At 41.8% G+C, this 26,625-nt stretch overlaps 1 protein-coding gene across 1 annotated transcript; it reads right to left on the reverse strand.

Moving 5' to 3' along the window:
• Positions 1-2,121: 2,121 nt before the first annotated feature.
• On the reverse strand, positions 2,122-25,295 carry TRMT61A (tRNA methyltransferase 61A). Its single transcript, XM_075753468.1, has 4 exons — positions 25,178-25,295; positions 22,529-22,893; positions 12,749-13,015; positions 2,122-3,549 (listed from the first exon to the last, which is right to left on the reverse strand). The coding sequence occupies exons 2-4, from the start codon at positions 22,857-22,859 to the stop codon at positions 3,221-3,223; spliced, it is 927 nt and encodes a 308-aa protein (XP_075609583.1). The 5' UTR covers positions 22,860-22,893; positions 25,178-25,295; the 3' UTR covers positions 2,122-3,220.
• Positions 25,296-26,625: the final 1,330 nt, after the last annotated feature.

Genomic DNA, 26,625 nt, shown 5'->3' on the forward strand with positions numbered 1-26,625 from the left:
GTGAGCTGGGAGCACCGAGCACCACTGAGCTGCAGCCCAGGAAGGCACAGTCTTCTCCAGTCTCTGTCCAGAAGGAACCTGGCAAAGCATGAACACGTCGGCTGCCCAGTGCACTCACCCACCTAAATGATGCAGACTCTGCTGGGATGCGCGATAGTATTTACAAGTAGATCTAGGCTCGCTGCATCTCTGGGCCCCCCTCCTTTCTAGGTCACCATGACTTCCGCAGTCATCCAGTTGACCAGGACTAATGGAGCACAGATGTACTCTCGAGGGAGTGAGTGTGAACCAGAACCCTCATCTCTGGAACGCTTCCCAGGAAGAACCATCTCCTCACCATCACGTATCCCAAAGTACCTAAGGAGAAGACAGAGCAGGAAAGGAAGCAGAAGAGTGAGTTCCTAGTCTTTTTGCTACTTTATCCCTTTAAGGTTCTCAAGCAAGATTTATGATCACATCTTCTTCAGAGGAAAACAGTGTTGTGCTAACAGGTAAGCAGGAAACAACCACAAGGAGATACAGATCTGCAATGCTTTAATTAAAGCACAGGTAAACAGCGAACAGCAGGAGACCTCTCAAGCGTTTCACAAGCCTCATCTTAGTCATTACTGTTTGCCTTGTAGGTTACAAGGTGTCTACGACTGCTCTCCACGCTAGCTTGTAGGGCACGGAGCACAACAGGACAAGCTGAACCTGGCTGTCGGGCAGAGCTGTGTGCTGGTGCTTGTCCACAGCAACTGAGGGATCCAAGTGCACAGCAGCAATGAAAAAGTGCAGCCTGCCAATGTGAGACCAAACTGTGTCAGGGCAGGAAGAAGAGATGTTTCTTTCCATACTGAAGACTAAAACGTATTAGAAAGAGAAAGGAGCCTTTGAAAGCATGGACCGGTCAGATTCCCCCAGTGTGGCAGGAAAGGCCCATGTTTCTGACTTACCACTTTTGGCAGGGAATGTAGCCAGAATGTAAAACATGGGTGATCATAAGCAGAATTAAACAGTGGGGGGTTCTGGAAGCACAGTACTGTCCATGCTGGACAGTGTGGGATCCTCCTTGTGACCCTGACAACAAAGCAACAGCAGGAAGCGGTGTGGTGCTGCCGGCCATGGCTGTGATTGGCAGCAAAAACACAGAAGCCTTGTTAATATTGCAAAGACAGAAATGAAATCCTTCTCCTCTTACGCAATGCTTGCCCTTCCTCAGCAGGGATCAAATCAATATGAGACCTTGCAAAGTCAATGGTTTATTTCAGGGGTTTTGAATTGGGCTTTGTAGGCAAAAAGGCATCAGCCTTGTTTCAAGCTCCACGAAGACACATCTGTATTTCCATTCCACATCTATTTGTGGGACAGAAACATGACTTTGTTCCTCTTTAATCCTCTTTAAATATTACACTATTTTAAAATAAAGTCTGTCAGGAAAAAAGAATCAAGTCTAGGGCTGGAATTATCCCTGGTGAAGACTGGGGATCCCACTTGTTAGTGAGTAAGAATCACCTTGAAGGAAGTTAAGAACAACCTTGTAGCATTAACGTCGTATTTCCCCATCCTTTCTTCTGGTTTATGTTAGTACCTTAGCCTTACCTCTATGGTGGTGGTTTAAGCACACAAACGTGCATACGCATACACATGCAAGCATGTCACTATAATACAGCTACCAAACCATATAAACAGTGTTAACAGTTTACTGCAATGCCTTTCTGAGGGACATTAACAGCAATAGAGAGAACTTCCACATAATTTCTGAGGAAATGCTACAGTTGTAGGCCAACTTACATAACTGATTTAGTTGAACAGAATTGCTTTCTGCCTTTAATCTGCTCAACAGTTTATCTTTGCTGTCGTGATCAGTTGAGCTTTCTTTAAACCATTATGGATTAGCGTTCTGCTATAACACGTTAAAAGCTTAGCTTTGTTTATTTTTGTCAAGAATGGGGGAGGGATATCAGGTTCAAATGTTCAGGCAGCAGTTCATGAATGGTTATTTTTCTTACATGGCAATCAATATATTCAGGTGCTGAATGCATGGCACAGCTAAACGCTTCCAGAGATAGAACTGGTGGCCAGAATAAAAATATTTGTGAATTCATGAAAAAAGGAAAAAAAAAAGAAAGAAAGAAGGAACTTTATAAATTTGCATCATTATTTTAATCTGTAAATATAAAATTTAATCCAGCATTCAAACAGTCCATCACAGCTACCAGCTTTGTATGGAAGACCAAAGAACAAATGGTCTGAAAACTTAATAAAGCTGGTTGAGGATTTTACTAAGTTTGCATTGTTGTTGCAATTTGGACACAGAAATCCTGCCAAAAGCAATCTGTCATTCAACTGCAGGAAGATAGTACACCATAATGCACAAAAACCTCCAAACAAACAGAACCTCAGCCACACTACTTAAAAAAAGGTGTTCAGATAATATTAACCAGCTGTTCGGTGAATTTTCACAGTGGATTCATCAACTATGAAAGTGGATGATCTATTAGAAGACTACAGTATGAATCCAGGTCCAAATTTCTACTATAAATTGATGAGCACAATATACTATTTGAAACCAAATCCAATGATTAGCACACTTCCTTGACCTCCGTGTAATCTAAGTGATTTGCAGATGCCAGCCTGGAACAGAGAGAGAGGTTCTGTTCCTGAACGCTGCCAATAATCCTCTGTGCAGCCGAACACTATTGCAAGGAAACACTAATTCTGTGATCAGTCATGTTGGCAACCCCATGACCTTGCAACTTTCGTTTCTAAAATGAAGCAAGTAGGCACTTCCACATTCCTAAGAGCAACACAGACATTAGAGGAGTTAAAAAAAAAAAGTGTCTAGTGGTGCTAGAAAAAAATAAAAACATAAACCTGGGAAAGCAATTCAGAAAAGAGGAAGAAAAAATCCAACTTATTTGCAATTAGTGTGCTGTTTGTTTTGCTTTCTTATCGGGAGAGATCTTTATTCTGCACATTCCAGTGAATGGCCATTCGCTATTAATTTATCTTCTTTCTGACGGCAAGTGGAGCACCATTCCAGAGTCTCAACATTCCCTTGATGCTGCTCTGGTTAATGCTTGCGTGCTATTTAAACAAAGCATATTCCAACCAAATCTGACTATATATGGAATTCCCTGACAAGTAAAAATTTGGATGCCCTACAAAAAAGAACCATGAAAACAGAAAACATACACAAACACACAAAACACTCCAAACTGCACAAACTCAACATGTACTAAAACAGGCTCTTGGTGGCGAAGGTCAGGTATCCAGTGTGACCGACCATCTCCCTGAGTGGCACGCCACTTTTGAACTGCACAGTTCCTTGCTGCAGATTAGCGCACGGGCTACCTTGGTTTGATGGGTTGCTGCTGTCAAAGCCAGCGCTAGAATTATCCTCAGCTGCTTTTCCAAGGTCAGGGATTTGCAAGCTAATTGTCCTTACGTTGTACACTCGGAGCAGAATTTCCAAGGTGTTAATCTCTGTAAAACCATATTCTTCCATTGCTAGGCAGGTTCTTTGGACTTGTTCAATGCAGGGGGAGAAAGAGCAGATGCGGCCACCTGCAAAATGAGACAGGTAGTGGAAAAGAGAGCAAAAACCAAAACAAAGCACTTAATCTTTTTTCAAATTCTCCCAGATGCACATAGAATTGCTATTATACAAACAAAGTGAAAACATTCTTCAGGAAAATCTCCACGAGGCAACTATGCATTTTTCAAGTGCACAAAAATCAAACATGGGCGACTCTATGTGATGCTTCAGACTGTTTAAAAATTTCAACAGCAAATTCATTCATCTTCCAAATCCAGTGTTGCCCACCACATTTGTTCACAATAAAACTGTTAAAGTTGATCCCTTTAGAGCAGTGACTTTTTTGGAATCACTCTCCACTATTCTGGACTGAGGCACCGAACTGAAGTTGGCACCTACACAAAGCCAGAAGTCATTCTCCGCACACTGTACAGAGTTGCCTTCATTAGAATATAAGCGTGCATGCACACACACTCTGACAAAAGCGGCTGTGTTTATTTGAGAACGATGGTATGCGTGTACAGAATAAAGTAATCTCTCCAGGCCATAGATGGAGTGCTGTTAAGGCTTTACCCTTTTAGTCAAGCTGACTATCATGTCTCCTCAGCATTAAAGTTTACTGGGTATCACATCGGGCAGTTTTACAGCAAATGCTTCAAAACTCTAGGATAGGACTTTGAAGTCATAAACTAACACTTGTCTGCGCACAGTGCAGATTTTTGGTTCTAATACAGGGTATTAATAGGACCCCTCCAACTTTCTGTGTGCTACAATGTCACCTTAACAGCTGAGAATAGAATGATTCAGATTTACTCTGAAAAGCCACAGCCAAATCAGATCAAAGAATTATAAGGACACTGTCTGCCATAAAGCCAGGGCATGTGCTTTCACCCAGGACACAGTGTCTCACAAGGCAACTGCCCTTCCTGAAAAGCTTTTGTGCTGGGGGAAGGAACACTGGGCAATGCAGCTCCAGCTATTGTTTCACTTATTACAATTACATGAAAATGCTTGCTGACCTGATTTGCATTCCTTCCCAGCCCCCTCCCAGGCCCATCCAGTCAAGCCTTCCAACACTAGTTGTCTAAGCAGTTAAAGAACCCATGCAAGTGAGAGCAAAGCATCCTGCTAAAAATAGAGGCTATGCTGGGACTACGTGAAGCCTGCTTTATCTCAAACTCCCCTTTTTTTTTCCTTTTTCGTTTCTAAAGTCACATCTCTAAAAAAAGAAAGCATCAGGTCTGAAAGCGTCACTGTAGCACTCTAGTTACTGTGCAGCAATGATGTGCTGGGTACTGACTGAGGAAGAACACTTTCCATGACTGTTAATCCACCATACACTAAGTAGGATTTAATTTTAGTCCTGAAATAAAGTCTCCATAGCCAGGGGTTCTTAATCATGCATCTTCAGAACAAAGTACTCTGGACAAGTAATTCCCTGGAGTGACAATTAAAACCCAAATCTAATAATCACCTGCAAAATTAATGCTGGTATGTGTCATTATTAACCAACTCTGTTGATGCTGATTTAATTGCACACCCAGTCCACTAGCTCCCATGAAGTTACATTTCTATGTTCATCAGCATGGCCAGGGCTACCAAAATGATTCTGAATCAGACAGCTAATCTTTTATGGCCAAAGCAGTACACACTTCTACCATGTTTGTAGATGTAAAAGAGAAAAGCTCAGGAAGAAATTTCTATTGCCTAATTAGAAAGCTACTATGATGCACATATGTCATGAAGAAAGATGTTATATTCTTATTGTGTAGGGAACTGAAAAAATGTCTAACTTAGCTAAATGTCAGTTCACAATAACTCTTTGTCTGCGAAGTAAGAATTTGCAGAGAGACCAGAGACTTACTACTATTTCATTCAGGCTTTTTTGGTTTTGGTGTTTTATATTGCAATAAAAAAGGGAAATATATTTACATTTACAGTAAGTCTGTTCTTATTTATTCTGAGTACAAGGGTTTCAAGATATGTTTAGGCTTTTGAATTCACGTGCTCTAGATTTACAGTCAAAAACTAAGGAGCCTGCACACAGCTGTTGGCATACAAGCTGCAAAGCCGCCTACGGTTCTTGTCAAGCCTTCAATTAAAGGCAGAGCACCCTTCATTTGCCTCAGGATGGTCAGCTGAGCATAGCATGTCAACACCAAACTTGGTGATGATTTATCAGATTGCCTCGTTGCAAAGCGGACTTCTTGGGGAAGTAAGGTTACAGAAAATGGGCTTTCAAGCTGCTTGGTAGGGAAGAAAGATCTTGCTTGCAATAGCTAACATCCAGAGGGGAAGTGCAAAAATTAATGTTACTTTACTTACTGCACTGCTGGAAGCTTCTCAGGTATAAGGAGTGAGAAAACAGCCTAACAGTTGCTATTCCATATAACTGAGAGCATCCAGTGGGTTTTAGTAGTTCTGCCAATTTCATTCTTTCCTTTTCATACCTATTGTTCTGGTTATTACACATCCCTCCCAAATAAATATACTTACAAATAGCTTAGAAGCAAACCCACCAAGCATCTGTCTTTATGGGTCCTAACAAGTGGGAGAGGGGTCTCCTGCTTTTTCCTGTACACAGCATTGGGTAGGCCAGATTTCACTTGCAGGCTGGACTTGTTTGATTAAGTAGATATTAAGAGAAAAGTGGAAAGCTACAGTTAGCAGAAGGTTGGAAGGCAAAAATGAAATTGCAGTTCCAGACTGCAAGAGGCTGTCTAAAATAGAAAGATTTGGGAAGCTTCGATTGCCATGGTGTGTTTAGACCAGCAAAAAACCCCACTCTGAGCAGCAGAAAACCAGCACTCAGAAGGACACGGTTATCTGTTCCAGGAGCGGAGACACTGTCATCTTCAACAGACCAGATGCTTCTGAATTCTCTACACTGGGCTTCCCTCTGTACCCCCACCAGATTACCAGCTAGGCAACACCCTTTCTGTCACAATCACCAAACAGATATAAATCTAGATTTCAGCATTCACAATTCTCAGATTCTCTAAGAGCCCTCTTGTCCTTTAGACATCAAGAGGCATTTAGGGCTTAGAGGACTTGAATATGCATTGCTTTGTCTTGCCATGCCAAGGATTCCTTAGTGAATGAAGAAAAGACATGTACTCCCTCCCTCTCCACTTGCTGGGGCACACTGCTCTGTGGATCACAAAGGGGTGGACTAGACTAGAGAGCAGTGAAAACCACTGAAGAGAAACTTTTTAGTACAAACTGAGTTTGTGTTCTTTCAGAGCGCTCCTTTTAGGAAAGCTACCGTTCCCAAATTTGGTTAATGAGATGTGTGTCATCATAAATTGATATAGTAATTATCTGAGATTAATCCTGTTCACATTGGGAAGCTGTGTGAGCTTTTTGATCTGAAGAGCTGTCTAAAAATGTGTTTATTCATGTATAATGCATCTGACAAGTGCTACAGTTGAGGAGAAGAGAATAATGAGACTGTATGAAAGACTTAAATTTTTTTCTACCTTCAATTTTACAGGGAGTGACTTAGTTTGAAACATTTAATGGAGAGATTAAATCTCCCAAACCCGTAGGCTGGAACAAGCCCACACAGTCCTGGCAGTCATTGTAACCAGCAACAGGGTTGAGAGGATATGAAAACTGAAGTACAATTCAGACTGGAATGATTAGAGAAGAGAGTTAAAGGAAAGGGGGAAATAGAAGATTTGCATCCACATAGCACTGTACATTTTAACAGACAGTATCTAATTAGTAATCAAGGGACACAACCTTGCATCTTTACAAGACGTCAGTGCCTTGAAAGTTCCTCCTCTTTCAAGAGCAGTTCCTGGTACTTCCCTGTGCAACTCCGACAAACAATTTTGTTTCTGGTTTGTCTGAGCAAGGACTAACACCTCTACCAGTTCTATTTAGCTGATAACTGCACTAGGTTTGAAGTATGGAAAATCTGGCAGTGCTACCCAATTGACAAGAACTCCAGTGCATGCTTATGATACAGAAAATGTGTCCAAATTACATGCTCTCACTTCTGTAGGTTATATTATGTGTCACAAGTGTGCTCAGACAGGTTTTTTCATCATCCCAGTATTATTCAGAAGATGCAGAAAGAACATATGTAGTGCAGCACCATTAAGTTCCAGGGAAAAGAGCCTGTAATTTTAGCAATGGTTCTGTGATGTAAAGAACACAACACAACATTTTTACCTCCAGTAAAAGAACACAGCCCTGGGTTTTGGGACTTCAGTGCATTGTCGTAATTGGAGGATTATGTTACAAAGATCTCATGGAAGAAAAAATCACACAGGCATTATCATTATGTAGGGGCGAGGCAGGAGTCACTGAGCAGCATCACCGTGGCATTTACTCTGTGCTAGTAGGACACTAAAAATATTGCCTCTGTAAAAGGGGACAGAACGTCCTTTAAGTGAGTGTGCTCGTGGGCGATTTGATGTAGCTTCCCTGACAAGTGAAATTAGAGGATTCGGCTGTTGGAAGAAATTAAAGGATGCTTCTTGATTCAGAAGAGAATTTTCTCCAAATCACTTGCCAGCTCATTAATAGGAGCTTGTTGTGATTGTCTGCAAATGTGACCTTAACATCTATGTTTGTAGGTGCATCCTTCAAAAGGAATTTATTCCTGCTCACTACTACGGGCTGGCAAAAGCATGTAACAAGGAAATTAAAAAATCAGTTGGCTCCGAATTGGGGAAGAAAACCTAACAACTTCCTTTAAGCATATTTTCATCCCAAACTACTTCTTACAAACTGTGTAAAGGCCAATAGCTTTGGCCGGCATTCCATGGATTATGATGCAGGAATCCTTCTGCTTGATTCTTGACATGTGATTGAATCACTTTTACTTCAGGCCAGACCCACTGTGTGCACCTGACCCTGGCAGACCAGAGCTATGTTAATGCCCTCCAATGAGATACAACTACTGGGGCTGGCTCAGCAAACAGCCAGTGCTTGGGAACCAGATGAAGCTGCTTTGTGGGTTAGCACCCGGTCCTAGATCTTAGTGGGGCAGCTTTGCACTAGACCAGATGGCATCTCAATGTTGAGAGGATATGCTTCAGTTTAGTTTGTGGGTCTTTAACCTCACCTTGAGTTAATTCTCTTTCAAATCAAAGCAGGTACCGCACTAGCAAAGGCTGGTGCCGACATTTTAGCAGGCACTCATTGCTTCATCCATTTATTCCAAAATAATCTCCTGGGGACATAAGAAGCATAGATATCGACTTGAGTACCACCTGCACGGGTGAAGGACAACAGCAGGCTAGACTGTCAGGCTCCACTTCCTGCCCTAACACATTCCCTGTGTGTTCTTGAGGTAGCCTGAGCCCAAACATCAGCCTTGATGTCACTGCCCTCTTCTCAGTCTGATTCAGCCTGGGGTACCCCCTATCCAGACACCACATGGGTGAAGACTTGTTGCCAGGGATTTCAGCTGCTGCTCAAAGCCACACCTAGGTGGTTTAAAAATGGGACCATGAATAACTTCTGGGGCTCAAGAAAAACAGCCAGTGAGACGTTCTATGTGGACGTGGTATTCCCTGAAAGCTCGGGGGAGGAGGGAGACAAGCCCAAATGAAAATTGAAACCAGCTAAACCAGGCAACAGCTTACCTGCACCACAGGTTACTGGGAGAATGAGATATTATTTATGCTCTTATACAGCATCTGTAATAACCAAACCTGGCAGGTTAGGACAACAATCAATGGCTATGCTAAGGGGAAAAAAATGCAAACAAGACCTGTTTTAAGTCCATTGTGTACAAATGAAACAAATATAAGAGTTTGGAAATGAAAACCAACTACTACTACAAAGAGCAGAGTACTGCTGAAGGGCTTCTGTGATGGCAGGAAATGCAGAGGCCCAAACAGGGAGATGTTCATAGGGAACTTTCCCTGCAGAGTTTTGGGGGGAGACCTGACAACACCATGTTATCTGATTCAGGTGATATCTCAAGGATCACAATTTGACAAACTCATAATTTAAGGGCTTTATGATACTCAAGAGGGAGTGGCAAGTCTGAATTTAAGAGTAAAATCTTTAAAAGAAAGAAAGAAAATAAAAGAGGGGTGGTTTTAATAATTTTGTGACTCAGACTGTTAAAGTAAACACCACCAAGGACTGATTTATAATGCAAGAGGCCAATCCAACTTAAAATATGGCTGTATTTTTCCATCTCCCTACCTGAAAATTTAAAATCTGTATGAAAATTACTGGACAAGTGGGTTTCTGCCTCATCTTCCACAGCCTTGGAAGAAATAGACAATATTTATGAGAGTAGAGTAGGTGGATGCAGAATTATATTCAAAGCACTACAGTATTCAGCTGTGAGATGACTCTGAGTCAAAAGTTTCAGGGCATTTAAGAAGTGTAGAATATTGAGGATATTTTTGTTACCCTACAATTTTTTCATTTTCTTCATTTTTTAAAAATATAGCCTGAAGGGGTTAACAGCAACTTTGCAAAAACCACCAAGGTCAGATATTGGGAACAGCAGCTATGACTATAGAAAAGCATTAATCAGCAGATGCTGCAAAAGAAAAACAGTGCAGGTCTGGAAATGAAAGCAAGTTCTGCAGTGCAGCAGTGCCTGAGAGATACTACAAGCAGCATTTCTGCTGAAAATGTGACTGGTGAAATCAGCACAGAAGGATGCAGCTGAGTTGCAAGCCTGAACGTTGGCAAAGTACATCACCAGAGAACAAGAACCTTCTAGTCACAAAACTACTCTGTCATTTTATTCTTTTAGCTCTTCAGAGCTTGGCAGTGCTTTAAATGGGAGGCCAAGCTACTGTAAGTGTATTTACAGCATACTGCAAGGCATAACGTGAGTGATAAATACACTCTGTAAAGAGGATCATTAACACTCAGCCTACTAGGAGCTGCAACTATTCAGGATCTTGAGCTTAAGTAGGAGAGAAAACACTGATTTGATAAGGTTTTGTTAAGAACTCTCTCTTACATACTGTCTCAGCTGAACACTCTATAATGAATATTGTGGTTTTAAAGAGGTGGCTAGGTGATGCTATATATTGAATTCATTTAGCTCTGATTTCATTCAAAGTACCTTAAGACTTTAGGGAATAAATTACCACTATCTGGCAGTACAGCTGCGATACTTGCATGGCACATCACAATAAAACCCACAGTGTGAGTGGTTCAAATGTGACCCTGTCCAGATGTGAGAGGGTGTGGAGGGAAAATAGTGGAACGACTCATTTTCTCCAGTGATGCTTTATCACTATACTAACCCTTGGAACGGCCGTGAACAGCAGTATGTGCACAGACTGTTCTTACTGCGGAAGAGCTTTAACTTTTTGAAAACAAAACAAAGGAGCACTATAAAATTATCTGCCTGTGGTAGGGAAAGGGAAGCAGTTACAGATACCCTTCGATCATATTTTAGATTTTACAGCAGTGAAAAAAACCCACAACAAAACTACCCACATGATTTGGAAAAAAACAGAAATGTGGGTAAGTTTGTACTTATAACTACTGCAATCGATTATATTGCATATGAAAAAGAAAATCGGCTTTTGTTAATATGCAAAACAGCAAAATAAAAAAAACATGCCTGGCTCAGTCAGGTACTATGAAACCCAAAAGGTGAGCCTTACACCAATACCAGATCTCAGACACTGGTGGTGTTTGCAGCAAAAACTGCAGCAAGGATCAGCAACTTCACCTTTTGACTGGTACATAAAGTGCACGATGCCACTTCACAAACACAAAATGTGGGATTTTAAAGTATTTATATTGCTTAAGCAGATGTAACCTTGTAGCATAGCACAGAAAAGTATAAGCAGATGGTAGGGCCAGTTTAGGACTATAATACCTTTTCTAGCATTGCAAATGCTGGAGTGAGACAAGGATTCAAAACTTGGAACAGTTCAGGCAGCTCTGCTTAGCATTCTAAACATGCACCACTTAAATAATTCAAATTGGACTGCGCAATGCAGCGCCTTCTAAGCTGGGAAGTCAGCTGAGTACTGTGCTCACTAGATTAGATAATTTGAGCATGGGAAGGGCATCGTACAGTGCAGTGAAATTTTTTTTTTTTCCCCAGGACACACTGGAAAGCAGCTACAAATTGAGCTGTAACCCTTGCAGGTACAGTGTGCTAACCAGTCTCTCTTTATTTATTCACTTTTTAAAGAAAGCATGTGTTACATTGGTATCAGAAAGCTTTCTAGAAAATTCTCACTAGTAGCTGAGGTAGCCTAACAGCTAAATCAGTCCTCACTGAGCAAGGTAACGTACATTCAGTGACCTATAAGAACAAGCTTAAATCCTGTGATTACAAGAAGACCTAGCAATTCACTTAAACTCAGGCCTGTGATTACATATTTTAACAGAGAACTGGGCCTTGGCACATAATCAAGTTTTACTAAACTCATGTCCCAGCATGGGCACTGTTCAGCACTCCATGCTCTCTTGATTAGAAGAGTCACTTTTGTAGATGGAAGTGATCTGGCACAAGTTAGTTCAGATCCACACTAGTATAGTTACACTAGTATAACATTAATTAAGGGAAAACTTATTTCAGGATAACATAATAAATTATTTACTGAAGGTTATTTTTCAATAGGGAGAAGATTTATAATAAACTGATAAAATCCATCCAATATCTCAACAGCAGTCCTGACTTGTTACCACAATCCCAGAATAACTGGCATAAGTTAGAACAGCCTTTATGTTCCATTCCCGCTGCAACCAATGGCAAACTTCTCATTAGCTCCAAATAGCTGAGATTTAAGGCAGAAATTGGCAAGCATATTTAATTATAACCACATTTTCTTTAACAATACTGATGGGGTGCTCTGTTAAATAGGTCTAAATCTGCAATGATTGATGTGAAGTGCGTCTGAACACCTTTTATACAAACACCTTTCCACTGAATTGCCAAAGAAATTTGCTTTCAGCATTTATTGTTACTGCTGCTTCCCACACAGATCTAGCAAAATGCACTTGACAAAGGTTCAAAGGGTTTTTTACAAACTGCCCATGCTAATTGTAGCAGCTAGCACAGGCCTGTAGGAAAAAGTTGTTCTTCTCTTTTCAAATCTTCCACTGTGAATTGAAAACCTGTTTTGAAGGTTTTTCAGCCTTAGAAATGCCTAGAGACTTTGACATTTGAGAACAGTGATCGCACAATGGAAGCGAGCGGACCTAGCGTATGGCTCAAAGGCAGAGCTGTGCATGCACAGTACTTCCTGAACAGAAAGAGGTAAGTGCAGTTACCTTCAGCTTTTAACGCTGACTTTGCATGTCCTATGGCTTCCCATGGAGACGGAATATCTAGGAACACGGCATCTGCAATATTTGATACACCAAACCCATTTTTGCAGACATCCTGGTTGGTCACGGTGACCAGATGCTCCACCCCATGTTCCCGAAACTCCTCCCTGGCCTTCTCAGCCCTCTGTTGGTGGAACTCCACGGTGTACAGATGCCCTGTGGGAGCCACTGTCCTGATGAGAGCGTGGGAGAGGGATCCACTGCCCGTACCTGGAAAATAAAAACAGCTCATGAAATGCCTTTTGACGGTGCTAAACATTAGAACAAAGGTCTTCTCCATTAGTCCCCCTGCTTGAACACTTATTCAAAACCCAAATGAACAGAAACTATTGGTTAAACTACTGAAAGAGAACAGTCCTTCCTTCACAAGGGGGACTAAAGGACCTAGGAAGCAGTCTTCAGGGTCCTCAAAGCATTAATTAAAAATCTGGCCTCTGTCCCTGGAGTAGAACAATAATGCCAAGGGTCAGCTATAACTCTAACAAGTGCCAGAAGAGAACATGAGGATGTAAATGCAACAGGAAAAAATCAGGGAAATTAACCAGAGTTTTTCTCAAAGTGCCAGACTCTTCTGGAGTGAAAAGAGATGAAGCAAAATTTTAACATATTTTCAAAACCTTATACTTCATTAAAACAAAGAAAAGATTGAGGCGAGGGTCCAAGCTTGAAAATCCTATTGACATTCATGCAAACAAATGGACTTCGGGATATAGAGTCTGTTTGCCCAGGCCCCTCAAGAGACACTAGCCATCCTCAACTCCCACCGGCCATCCTCAACTCCCACTGGAATTAATCAGAACTAAAGCCTCTTATCTCCTTGCAGTCACACTGATCAAATGATCTGATTTCGCAGGTGACTTGCATACATACGTGCCTACACAATCTTAACAAAGTCTCATGAGATCCATCATGTATCTGAAATTGTGTGTAAGTAGAATTGCCATGTACAACCAGGGGCTTTTTTTTTCTCTTTGTTTTAGTTTGGTAATTTACGAGACTTATTTTTAATGATCCACTGGCATATTAAATAGATGAATGACTAATAACCAACGTTTTCACTGAGGAAAACACACATATACCAATTCACACTGCAAATTACTCATTCAAGTGGCATTTAGCAGAATAACCCCCAAACTCAAAACCCCACAGCAACCCCAAATTATCTGTGTTTATTGATTTATAATTCTGTACTTGGAACACATTTCTCCTGTAGAAAGAAAATCTATTTCTAGCTATCTTCAATGACTGTTCAGGCTAAATTTCAGCCTGAAGCAAGTTCTTTCAACTAACATAAATCTTAAAAAAACTTATAAGGGACAGAACCTGAAGTACAGCAGTGGTGGAGAAAGCTCAGAAACTAGCAGAAAGGAAATTAATTACGGGACACAGGGACTGGTACAGCTGCTTAATTGGAGCAATACTTTCTGTAACCATACAGGAAGTCAGAGTTTACTGACGGATCCAAAGTTCTTGCCCTCTAGTCACATAAGGGGAGAAACATTGTCGTGGCACTGTATTTAATCTGACAGCTCTGAAAGGGGAGCCATTCAGACTATAAACAGAGCTCACAGCCCATGTTTGCCACCGGAGCAAGCAACTGCGGTGCGGAATCAGCACCGCTCCTCTGCTTCCCTCTGAGAGGGCTCTGACCCCAAGGGGGAGGCTAGCACCCTTCCCCCAGCTTTAATGGGGCAGATTAGATGAGGAGTGAGGACCTACAGATTTTAGCACTGGCTCCAAAGAGATCCAAAGGAAGAGAGAAACTGTGATACATACATTTATTTAAAGTGAAAATCCATGCATTCATGCCAGTATTAAAGAAAACAAAAGGCAAAAGACACATACATGTGCACACATGAAAAACTATCTGGCCCATGGGACCTACAGGCTCTAAATGTCAACATAAACTTTTCCCTGGTCAAAAGGAGTAACAGTAGCACAGTAGCCATGTGGTTGTAAAAACTCAATGATCTGTGTGCATAGAAAAGAAATAGCATTTCATTGATTTTTTTTTTTTTTTTTAAATGACAAGAGCAGGGAACTATTGTTCACAGGATGCTAAAATGACTGAAATCCTGCCATTACATTTCATGCCAAAAGGCAGGATTGCACAACTGAGAACTTTCGCAAACTGACGGAATTTAATTATTTTACCTCTCAAAGGGGTAATGCTGCACACTTTCTGCATCTAAAGGAGTAAACAGAAGGTCTGCCAGCACAGCTGGGCTGTAAGCAGAAGAGAGAGGCAGCTTGTGCATGTATCCAGTTTCCGTGTTCATATTCTTTTACATTTTTAATCACTTTCCTTTTAAATCTGCTCTTAAAACCACCACAGACGATACTGTTTGTCTCCTTCCTAGGAAAACACATTAAGAGTTTTGGGATTATTTTCTGGTACTCTTTTTTTATTTACAAACACTCCAAACCAAACCCAGAACTAAACCCAGGATGTTGGAAGTCACCACTTGCAGGCATATTACAGACTGAACTTTTGTTAAACAAGGTTGCCAGGAGTTATTTATTGTTGACTGGCTACCACAAATATGAGAATAATACGCATGTATCACATTTTAACATATCAAATTCTATCACGCTAACATCATTAATGACAGTATTTCTGAAGATGCTGCCTGCCTTCTCCGTGACAGCACTCTCAAAACTCCAGGAAACAAAGAACGAGATGGTTATGAATCACCCACCATTGCAAAGTCTTTCCTTGAAGGGATACCAGATTCTGAACCCAGTCCTGTGAAATGATGAAGACCCTCAACTCTCACGTGCCTGATAGTTCAGCACGCTTGATGTGATTCATGAAGAATATGAGGGTCCGGCAGTTCCATATTAGTCCATACTCAACACAAGCCCTAAAGCCACATCAGCACTGTCTACAGAAGGCAGAGGTTCAACCCTTTGTTTCTCTGATGTTGTAAAAGAGGAAATGAATGTTTATATTCACCTTCTGCCCTGCAAATCTGCAACATCCAACATTTGACTCCTCTCGCCACCTTCCCAATTCCTTTCCAATTTCTCTTTGTCCTTATTTCAAAATCACGACTGAAAAAAAGTAGCATTCAGCAAAATATGACTCAAAGAGTCCTAGGCACCAGTTTGGAGTAAGTTCTAGTCAGGTTCAGGTTTCCTTGGGAGATGAAAGGTATCCTTAGCATGATACAGAATCAGTCAGGAAAGCAGCAAAACACAAGGAGTACTACTGAAGACGTGAACTAGAATGCCACCAAACCTGAAATATCATAGCTGAATTACCTGTATACAAATGAACCAAAACCCTGAATGCTCAAAAATGAATATTTTGTATCAGAAGAGGCGAGTTAGGAACTGGATGAACTTCAATAGATTTTCATTCTCCTATAGGTGCAGTGAAATGCCTACGTTCCTGATTTGACCTAGAAAGCGGAAGGTAAGACAACTTCTAGAACAAATACAGTTTATAATTTTTACACCAGGATGCTTGCCTTTCTGACAACTTGCACTATAAATAGCCTTAGAAACTGCTCTCTACCACAGGACAATGCCCATTTAACTACAGCCTATTAATCATGAATGGACTCTACAGAAGAGAAGTAAAACAATGGTAATTCAAACTATACTGAAGACACTCTTAACACCACAGCTGCTGTTTTAGAGCTCACTTAGGTGAGCACTTAGGTCATTGCTAATGCCTTTGGAAAATATGATGCTCTTTTATGTTGACTATTCTGTGGTCTTAAACATCTTAGTCAAAAAGCAGAATCTGCGTTGCAGGCATTTAATGAGACACTGCAGGGTCCCCAACATGCCATACTCAAACCTCCAAATCTGAGGAGGAGGCACCGTGTAGGGGATCAGCATGTAGACTAGGAAAGTGATCCATCTCAGTCCAAAGGCATGAATTAAGGTCCCACGTTAAAACCCCATGAGTTAGGTGGCTAATGACCCCGCAGACCGATGTAGTATCCTTCCCTTTTTCTTGGGCTCAAGCACACTCCATTCTTCTCTGACCCATCTAAGCTCAGGGGAGTGTTTCTGCCCTCTCCCAAGACAAGGAAAACACTGTAGTTTTAGAAGGATTTCAATCTTAACAAGTGGACACCTAGATGAAACACTTTAGCTCAGCATCTACTGATACTTCCTTCTGATTTGTAGACAAGAAAGCACTGATCAGATGAACTTGGTGATCATTCCCCTCACCTCAAACAGATCTGTTCTTCTCAGTCTCTGCTTATACATAAGTGACAGGTTTTCCACAGAGAAACATTCACACATCTCAGCCATCTTGAGACAATGTCCACGTTAAGATCATTTCTCACCTTTTCAAAGCTGCACTGGACAACATCTGAGCTGTTCAAAAATAACATGTGCTATTTCAACACAGTATAGATACACATCAGAACGCTGTCCAGAGAAACATGAGTGTTACCACAGCATCTAGCATAGCACTTGACTGATAACTGAGTAAGAGAATACATTTTTACACTGTTTTCTGTTTCGTCTGGTTTTCTTATTGCAAAGGGTATTTGTCTAACCTCCCGGAATCTCACTCATGCTATAAACTAAGTGACTGATTCTGTGTTCCACTACATTTCCTCATTGCAGGCTATTGCTTAGCTTGTCTTCCCTAAAAATTTCTCATCAAGGTTGCTTCTTTTTTTAAAAAGGAACTACAAATTGTGTATAGCAGTGCATAAGCAAATGCATTTTGGAATAGAGCTGAAGAAGCTCTTAAGTGCATATGTAGGTTCATATTGCTTGAAAAAAGGAAAAGTGAGAAGTATGCAGAGTACTATTTAATACTGTGTCTCTATAATATCTAGTAACACTTTAATAGAACTGAAGTTTCTGCTGCAAAATTTGGCTACCTAAGATATTCTGAAATGAGTAAATACAACAAAACAATGGCAGCATTGCTGTATTTGTCTCCTAGCGACGACACTTAGACCTAGCAAATAAGACAGGTCATGAGTCAGCCATGAGAACGGAAGGAGCCTCAAAACCAAAGGAAAATTAATCTTTACATAGAGCTAACAACTCCACAGCTAATATCTGTCAAGAAACACTGAACAGAGAAAGACTGCTTACTGTACATGACAAGTTTATGTAACAGGAGAATCATTAATAATTTTTAGCAAATATATGAAGAGATATTAAGCATCTGATGGAAACTAACCCAAAGATCTTACTGCGAAGATAGGCAGAGGCACAAATCATGGTGGCAGAGGTGAGACACAGCAAGAGCAGGGACAGAGAGAAGGAGATTGAGTTTCAAGGAGAGGAGCTGGCAGCTGAAAGAGGAAACAGCAAATCAAGAAGTTCCCCTTACAGAAGATTAGCTCTTTCTCCTGCCCATCTTTTGTGGACACCATACTGCAATAGGCATTTTAGGCAGCAAGCTGGAGGTCAGAGAGGGCCACTGCTCACTGACCAGATTGAGGAGTTGCAGGAAGATTAGTAGGGAAGTTTTCCAGGCTGGCACTGCCTACAAAAGGATTGGGAATGGGAAGACTGAAAAGAATTTTTCCTTAAAGAGTCGGAGTTCTTTAGGGAGGGATCTTCTGCAAACGGACATAATATTGTTAAGTTCAGTGCTGCATGAGAAATGCGCGTGGTGGTCAAGTGAAATGATAAGATGAAAGTGAGTCCAGAAAGTCTGCAAACAAACACTTTAGAGTATGAACAGCATTCCTCATTAGCTGCAGGTCAGCCACAAGTCTGAATACATTAGAGTGATGCCTCATGTGGCCACAGTTTTGGTTCAGTTCTTTGGTCTGTCAAGAGAATACTATGATCTCCGACATTTGTACTGATGAGACCTTTCTACTACTTCAAAAGGTGCTATGCAACGATTGGGTTTTCGAATTCTTCTCTCACTCTAACCTGAACAGCTGCTAAGACGTAGATAAGGGAGACATTATAAAACACAGACTTAATTAGTATAAGCATATTCCAAAATCAAATTAATACTTAGAAACTTTGGTCTGTACTTTACACTAGAGCTGCAAACAGTTTACATACACTTATGCCACAAAAATTGTAAAGACATGAGCAGTATTTCTCAAAAAGTCTAAAGCACTTCAGTAGAGTCATAAGCATACAGCTGACTTGCTAGGACTCCACAATAAACTATTAATCATTTATTGACTATCCATTAATCATTAAGTCATCATTAATTTTTTATGGGTGTACTCTTAACAAAATCTATACCCAGGCTGTGAGTTTGAAAATTTCATAATTGTTTTTGAGAAGCTCTAGTGTAAGGCTGGTGAGCAGCTCTTGTTACTCCTCCACAGAGAAACCATGAGACCCAGAATACTGTTCTCAGTCTGCAGAAATCCAGTCTGTGGGCTCAGAAACCCATTGCTGTGCTGTGTGGCAATGAACAGGGTTTAGCAATTTTTAATTTGGGATTTAGCTGAAGGGAAATGAAAAATCCAATTAACATTTCTGCTCATGTGAGTCTGATTTTGTTGAACACTGAAGGATCACTGGGATGGTGGTTAGAATACTTTTGACTAAATTACATTTTATCGAAGTACAATGCTCCATCAAAGCCAAAATATTTCTGAGATTTATCAGATTAAATGAGGTTTCACAGTGCTGTACTGCATTCCCTGAGTAATTTAGAGGGTTAGGACAGACACTTGTTCAGGTCTCGCCAGGGAGAGAGGACAGTAAAAAAGCCTAGATATGTGGGGACTAGAAAGAAACAAAAAAGGGTTCAGATATTGGAAAAAATATCTGAAAGGTTTCATATTGGTTCCAATGTAGTACAAAAATAAATGTAAAACCCTCAACATTTGTTGTCAAATGGAGTTGTTATGCTACATGCAGCTGTAATCACTGGAGTGAAAATAGCCTTGCCTGGGAAGTTGACATCAAGATTAGTTTTGGAGAGTGTGACGACACACACAAAAAAGATTCAGTTTATTTCTTTATCTAGACAGTGGCTGCACATGCAATTAATGCAAATGGTATCAGAGTTACTTGACGAGAATTAAAGTTTCACACTACCAAGCCACCCACAGCAGGTATTTTAGAAGCTATCTCAAGGTTCCTTTAATTCTGGAAAGATTGGGCTGTTAAAGACTGTATCAGAGTGGGGAATTCCTCAGACCAGGGAACAATGCTTTCAAGAGATCTTAGCTCCAGCAACAGTGCTAACAGTTTTTAAATTTCAACATGCTTTTATAAATTAGAAATTAGCAGAAGACAGAAAAAGGATCATATTCCTACACCTCCATCATGAAACATCAGGCAGATGCTGAGTTCCCTTAGAGCCTCATTTTAATTGTGCACGCACTGCTGACAAGCTTGGTCTTTATGTATTTATTAAAATTTATTAAAAATAATAAAAACTGTATTAATATGTTTATATCATTTATGACAAATCAGGACTAATCAATTTAAACTGCATAATTCAAGTGATATAAAATTAAGCCTTCTGGCTATTCTACTGAATTTTTCTCATCACACACAAAAGATCATTTACACTCATATTCACAGCATTACAACACAAAGGGTATTTCATCTTACTTTATCGATCCTTTCTTCACACAGTTGTGGAGACTAATCCACAATTTTGCTTGCTTACACAAGGTAAATGCAGGGCACTCTTCCACGGTCCAATTAGTAAGACAAGAAGAAAAGAGCCTGGCCTGTTTACAGTGCCTGCTTTGCCAGTCCATACAGCAACTATGTGTATTGGTTCAATTTCAAATAATAAAACAGACAGACCTCCATGCTAATTAATACTCAAAATACACCTAAAACCAGCACCAGCAGGAAGCAGACTCCAATGTCATTACTAGAGCAGATTTCCTGTCTTGTTTCTATTAATCACCATTGGGCTGGTTCTGTCCAGGCTACACAAGGTTTATCTAGAACTAATGATTTTGGATCACTGAATACAGTCTAATTTAGGATGACATTGAAGTAGATTATATCACCACTGGAGGCTCCAGTTGTCAATACCTGTAAAATTTTTAATTCAATTCACCACTTCTGGTCAGTTGCAAGCAAATTTGCAGTAAGATCTCTTGCTTCAAGGTTAACTAGATAAATTTGATGCAATACTCTTTCTTTGTAAACAGTGAATTTTTCAAGCAATACAAGCAAAACTATAGTAGTAAAACTGTTCACTTTTCCTAGAAAGCTGAAGTTTGACAACATAGGCAGTAAAATAAACCAGGGGACAGTTTCCCATTAGCAAAAAGGATTGTTTCTGCCTGTGACTTTTGACTCACAACATTTTTGGGAATCTGGATAGGTTACCTCATCAAATGTTTCCATTTCTTAGCTGTTTACATAAATGAGCTTTTAAACATTTTCACCCTCTCTAGGTACCTTTGACAGTACTGAAAACATTTTATGTGCAGCTCTGCACTTTAACATTCACCTATTCCAAGTGAGGCAGGACATGGAGCAATTAAAATCTCTTCCCTCCCCAAATAATTTGCTGTGTTTATTTTTCCCATCCTGTCTAAACATAGCAGGGAGGTGAAGAGGTGAAGAGCTGCCCAATGAACAATACTGCTACTTCCCGTGACAACCCCAAAAATGCCTGATTGTCCTACAAACCAAATTATAAACTCATAGGACCCAATCATTTTAGCAGTACCAGAGGTTCTGCATATGGCTTTGACTGTTTCAAGTGCTGCTCTACAGCAACCAGCTCCATATACCACCTGTTTCTTAATGGATGCAACTGGATGCAGAGAAAAGTGGTGTTTTCAGTTGTGTTGGAAAGTGGTGGTTATACCTGAAAAGCTGCCCAAAATTATGCTTGGGTGGGAACAGGAAATGTTAAATGCAAGAAAGTGCAGTGCAGCACAATCCTGTCATGCTGATCCTTTGCCACATCTATGCTTGAGAGGGAAGTGCATGAAAGTGCTTCATAAAAACGCACAAAGGAAACAGAAAAAAATGAGGATAAACTACTTCAGTTCATATTTTGCCAAACCTCAGAGATGCACTCAAATCAAGCAAGCCTCATACTGCCTGCAGTAATAAAGTATGAAGGCATTATTATAATCTGTATTTAACCAGGAAAATATTTAATGTAAAATTTCACTCCGTACTTGCAAACTAAGCAAAATCATGGAAGCTGTAATAAAATAAACCAAGTTTAGAAACAAAACACAGCCCTGTGATGAACACATCATCCATTGCATTATACAGCTATGGTGATTTTGCATGCAGTTGCAGTGCTACAAGTGGATCACACTTTGGACGAGAAAGACGAAATACACGTATTTACATGGTATCACATAATATAAATACTGCCAATTTATTTTCCTTACTAGTTCAACACCCTATCATCAGTCTTCTTCACTCGGTTATCTCAATTATGTTCTCTGAAGCTGCAAATTCAAAGCCTGAATTTTTATTCAAATCATGTATTTAAAAATATTTTTAGCTACTTAACTAAGTTTTAGAAAAGAGAAATAAAATGATTTATATATTTATTCTAAGAAGATGAATTAATGAAATACATACTCAAAGGTATACCCATACATGAGGCCAGCATACTGAGGTAACATTATTGGTTGAAGAAACAGCAGCTGATAACACGTGCACATGAAATGGAATTACTGAATGTGTAGGCTGGGAAAATTATACAACAATGGGAAAAAAACTCCACCTTTTTGCAAAATGTAAAGATAAGCCTGTTTTTTCATGGAAGTGTTGGTGTTAGTTCTTAATAAAGGATTTCAACATATTAATTATTACCTGATTCGCACACTATGGAGCCTGGTTTCAGTTCTAACATCATGGTGATTATAGAGATGTCAGTGGAATACAGAATCTGCGTCCTGTGCGGAAGATTCATGGTCCACAGTTCTGGAGTTGGATGAAGAATAAACACCCATCCTCCTTTACTGCAAGTCACTTTGGAGCCATACTTCTTGCCTATGAGGTCCATGGAATGCCTGATGACCCCATACTTAGTCTGAGTTACAGTGCCATGCTGGACTTTCACAGGAAACATGGATTCGTGGCCCAAGAACACAATAGCTGTGTCACCATCCTTTATCGTATCTCCGTATTCAACAAAACTCATTGTGACAGTCTTGTACTTGGCTGATGGTTGTCAACTAGAAAAGAATAAATATGTCAAGAGAGTTTTGCAGAATCACGATGGAGCTGAAACTGCAGACATAAACCCAAGTAATTTTATTTCCCCGATACAGAACAAAACCACGCTGTGCAAATAAGATGTTAGCAAGGGAACTCCATGAAGCTCAGGGACCTCCCCCCTGCTGCTCTCTTGATCCAATTAAAATCAATGGAAAGATCCCACAGATTTGAGTATAACCAGTATTCTTCCCATTTTATGGTACATTTTAAAGAAAATTTAGTTAATACATTATAATTTACTCAGCCTGCTCCACAATACAGCTGAGAAACTTGCAAGGTAGTATCAATTTCAGCACTCTGTTCAATTCCAGTTCACAAGCTCTCAGAGTATGTTGTAACTTTTATTTCCATCTGCTGGCTTATCCCTTGGTGATTTACAACATAAGACAACTGTTACTTGCCTGGATATCAATCACTACTTACTAGGACCACTAACAAAAGTTTACTTGAAAGTTTTCCAAATGAAGTTTTAGAGACAGAATAAAGGTAGTATCTGCATTAATTTATGCATAAATGTGACTAACTACAAGGAAAAAAGGAATATTGTGGCCTTTAATTTGCTATTCAGGTGCAAAGTAATCATATGGCAAGTGATCTGTGCTGCAAATAAATGTAAACAACTATTTGCAAGCTAATGCAAACAGTTCTATCACTTTAGGTCCATGGTCTCAGAGCTGTTTAGAGAATTACAATTAAATTTTGTTGTCTTTGAGAAGACAATCTAGAAATTAGAAGGCAGCTTACAATGAAACCTGGCATTGCCTTTCAGATAAGGCAGCTAACTAACTAGAGCTGAGGGTTGATCATTTTGTGGAAGGAATTGTTTAATGAAGTAACGGTGATCCCAAAGTTAGAAATTAAAGCCCATGACAGAAGACTTTGAAAGTCAGATTTCTGGTTGCACAAGAGAATTAAAAGCAGCTTTACTTTTGGTTTCAGAATAATGACTTGATTCCAGCACTTTTGTATTGAATGTGTAACAGCTTGGTCCTACTTCATTTTCATTACAAGCTTTTAGTTCTCAAATTCTGGTCTGCTTCTGTTGACCAAAACTCATTGTAGTCCAATTTGTTGTTAAGCAGCTAGATTTATAGTTTTTCCACTGCAGTCACTGAGACTGATAAACAGATGTGCTTGGGGCCAAAACTTCCAAAGCTTATGACATGCTTATTGCATAAGGTATTCAGATGCCAAAGCAGAATAGGCCTGTCTGGACATACGGTGAAATAGTAAGAAGAGCATCCCATGAATTCAGAAATGTATACATACTGACTTTGTGAGATAGTACAAATGCTTAACTGTGTTTTGTAGCTTGCACCTTCTGATTATATTCATGTCTTAATCTTTCATAAATGACACTTGTAGCTGCTACACTTGTCTCCTTAACTCTTTGGGTAGCACGCAGATGTCTTGGTACAGTACTACTTTTGCCACACAGTGCTGTGGAGTGGAAGTGGAAGGGATGGCGAGGCTGAGGCTTGTGGCACCGGGTTAAGACTTTTCTGTGGGCTTGCCATAACTGCAGTGACCTAAACTCAATGACCCAGGCGATCTCTTGCAGCCTCACAAATTAAACTGCTAAAATGATTCTGTGTTCCCTTCAGCCAAAACCCAGATACACCTCTCCTGACCGGCTTCCACACAGACCTAGCAGGCTACCTCTTCCCCTCTGAGAAGCCTGGCTGCCTGACACGGCAGCAGGGGGAACCTCCCGAGAAGGAGGCAGGCATAGCCGCCTGACCTCCCGGGCAGTGCACGCTCCCCGCTAACACAGAGGCTGGTGAATCCGCTACCTGGCCACCCGTTCCAGAAAGGCTGTCCCCGGCCGCGGGGCCTCCCGCCCTTCCCGAGGGCCGTTTCTCTCCGCGCCCCCTCAGCTCCAGCCCCGCTGCCATGCCGTGAGGGCGGTAAGGCCGTTCCCGCGCCCTGGGAGCGCATAAGTCCATCGCAGCGGACCCGGGAACTTAATGACTGCTCCGGGGTCGTGTCCAGGGTTGATTGATTTAATTCGGTATTTGCTGAGGCGGGGTTAAAGCACAGACCAGGCAGGAAGGGGAGAGAACCCGCCGGCGGGGTCAGAGGACGGATTAGCCTGCAAGACAGCAGCATTAACCCGTGACGGGCCCAGCCGGCGGCTCCGCGGGGAGCGGGAGCGCCCTCGCCCCAGGGCGCCCTCGCCACTCCTCAGGGTCTCCCGTCCCCCCAGCAGCCACCAGCTCTCCCCGTTCCCAGAGCCGTTACCTTCCGGAGCTGAGCCCCGCCAGCACGCCCGGCCCGGCTCTCCTCACACGCGGTGCCCGCCCAGCGCCTCCTTCCGCCCCGGTCGCAGGCTGCTGACGCTCCCGCCTCCCCGCCGCCTCCGCCCTCGCCAGCCCTGCCTGGAGTCGGGGAGTCGGCGCCGCCCGTGCCCGGCGCGGCCAGCCCCAGCTGCCGCCGCACGACCCGTCAGCCCCCGCAGCCCGATCAAGGCGCCGTCACCTCAGCCTTCCGCTCCGCAGGCTGCCGCTGCCCTACCCAGCCTCCCGTCCTCTCAGCGCTCCTTGCTGGGGCCCTGGGGGGGGCTGGGGACGGTCACCGACCACCCTCAGCAGCCCTCCGGGCACCCCTCGCCGAGCCGGCCGAGGTGGGCTTGCCTCGGTGAGGGGCGGCGATCCCAGGCGGCTGCGGAGCCGAGAGGGCATGGAGGGTTCATAGCAACTCTTGGTGAAATTTGAGGGGTCCCAGTGGGCAGCAGGTTGCTGTGAAGGGCCGTGAGGGTCACCAGTGAACCTAATGGGAACTCGTGTTTGTCACCCATAAAGCGCATGTTTGGGGAGTCCTGAGAGCCGATGCCAGCAAGGGTGAAGCCCCTCCCCCAGGGCATCGCTCTGCCTTTGCCATCTGTGGACCCAGGCCTCACCTCTGGTGCCCGGGGAGGTGGCTTCCAGAAAGCTCTGCCTGCCTTCCCCCAGCGGAGCTTGTTTGGGGGAAAGGCAGCTCGAGGCCATCCAACCTCTTCATATGGGTTTCGTAAGGCTGTAGGAGAAACCAGAATGTGGGCTCAGAAGCAGCGGAATCGTTATCTAAACCCCAAATAGCATGGTACTGACTCCTACTACTGTCTTGTGTTTAGGATTGAAGTGATGTGGAGAGCCAGGCATGCCCTGGCGGTATGGGGGATTTAGTCAGGAGGCAAGGAGGAGCAAAGGAGGAGAGAGTATCGCCTCATCTTCTGCTAGCAACAAGCCCAGGCCACCTGGTGTGGGAGGCGTATGGGCAGAGCGGAGATCATGTGAATCACCCTGGACACGCAGGTAACAGTCCCGGCTAAATCACATAACGCTCTGTACAGTGCTGCGTTCACCAGTAACATGTAATGCACAATAGTGGAGAAAAAGTCATCCTTCCACAACCAAGAACACAATAATGGAGAGCCGTTTAGATGACAATTTGCGATTTTTTTAATGAATGTGATTCCATCAAGTATAAGGGAATTTTTTCCCATTACCTTCAGTGATAGCATATTTTTTGTTATGCTATTGACCTGCCCATATCATAATTGCAGTAGTCTTTGTTATTTAGTTATGAAACTCTCCTCCATCTAATCTAAACATAATGTATGCAGTTTCAGAGGTTTATTAAACTGCGAACTCCTACTCAGCTGTTTTTCTGACTGGCAATCATGGCTCTAGTGTGCTTTTATATTTGTA

The sequence above is a fragment of the Balearica regulorum genome, chromosome 5 (genome assembly GCF_011004875.1).
Source record: "Balearica regulorum gibbericeps isolate bBalReg1 chromosome 5, bBalReg1.pri, whole genome shotgun sequence".
Classification (NCBI taxonomy): Eukaryota; Metazoa; Chordata; class Aves; order Gruiformes; family Gruidae; genus Balearica; species Balearica regulorum.

Excerpts from the sequence above, each read along its gene's own strand:
- TRMT61A (XM_075753468.1), bottom strand. The coding sequence starts at position 22,859 with ATGAGTTTTGTTGAATACGGAGATACGATAAAGGATGGTGACACAGCT. Across the intron at positions 13,016-22,528 it reads CTCCATAGTGTGCGAATCAG|GTACGGGCAGTGGATCCCTC; the intron begins GTAATAATTAAT and ends TTTATTTTCCAG. Across the intron at positions 3,550-12,748 it reads GTCAGCGTTAAAAGCTGAAG|GTGGCCGCATCTGCTCTTTC; the intron begins GTAACTGCACTT and ends CTCATTTTGCAG.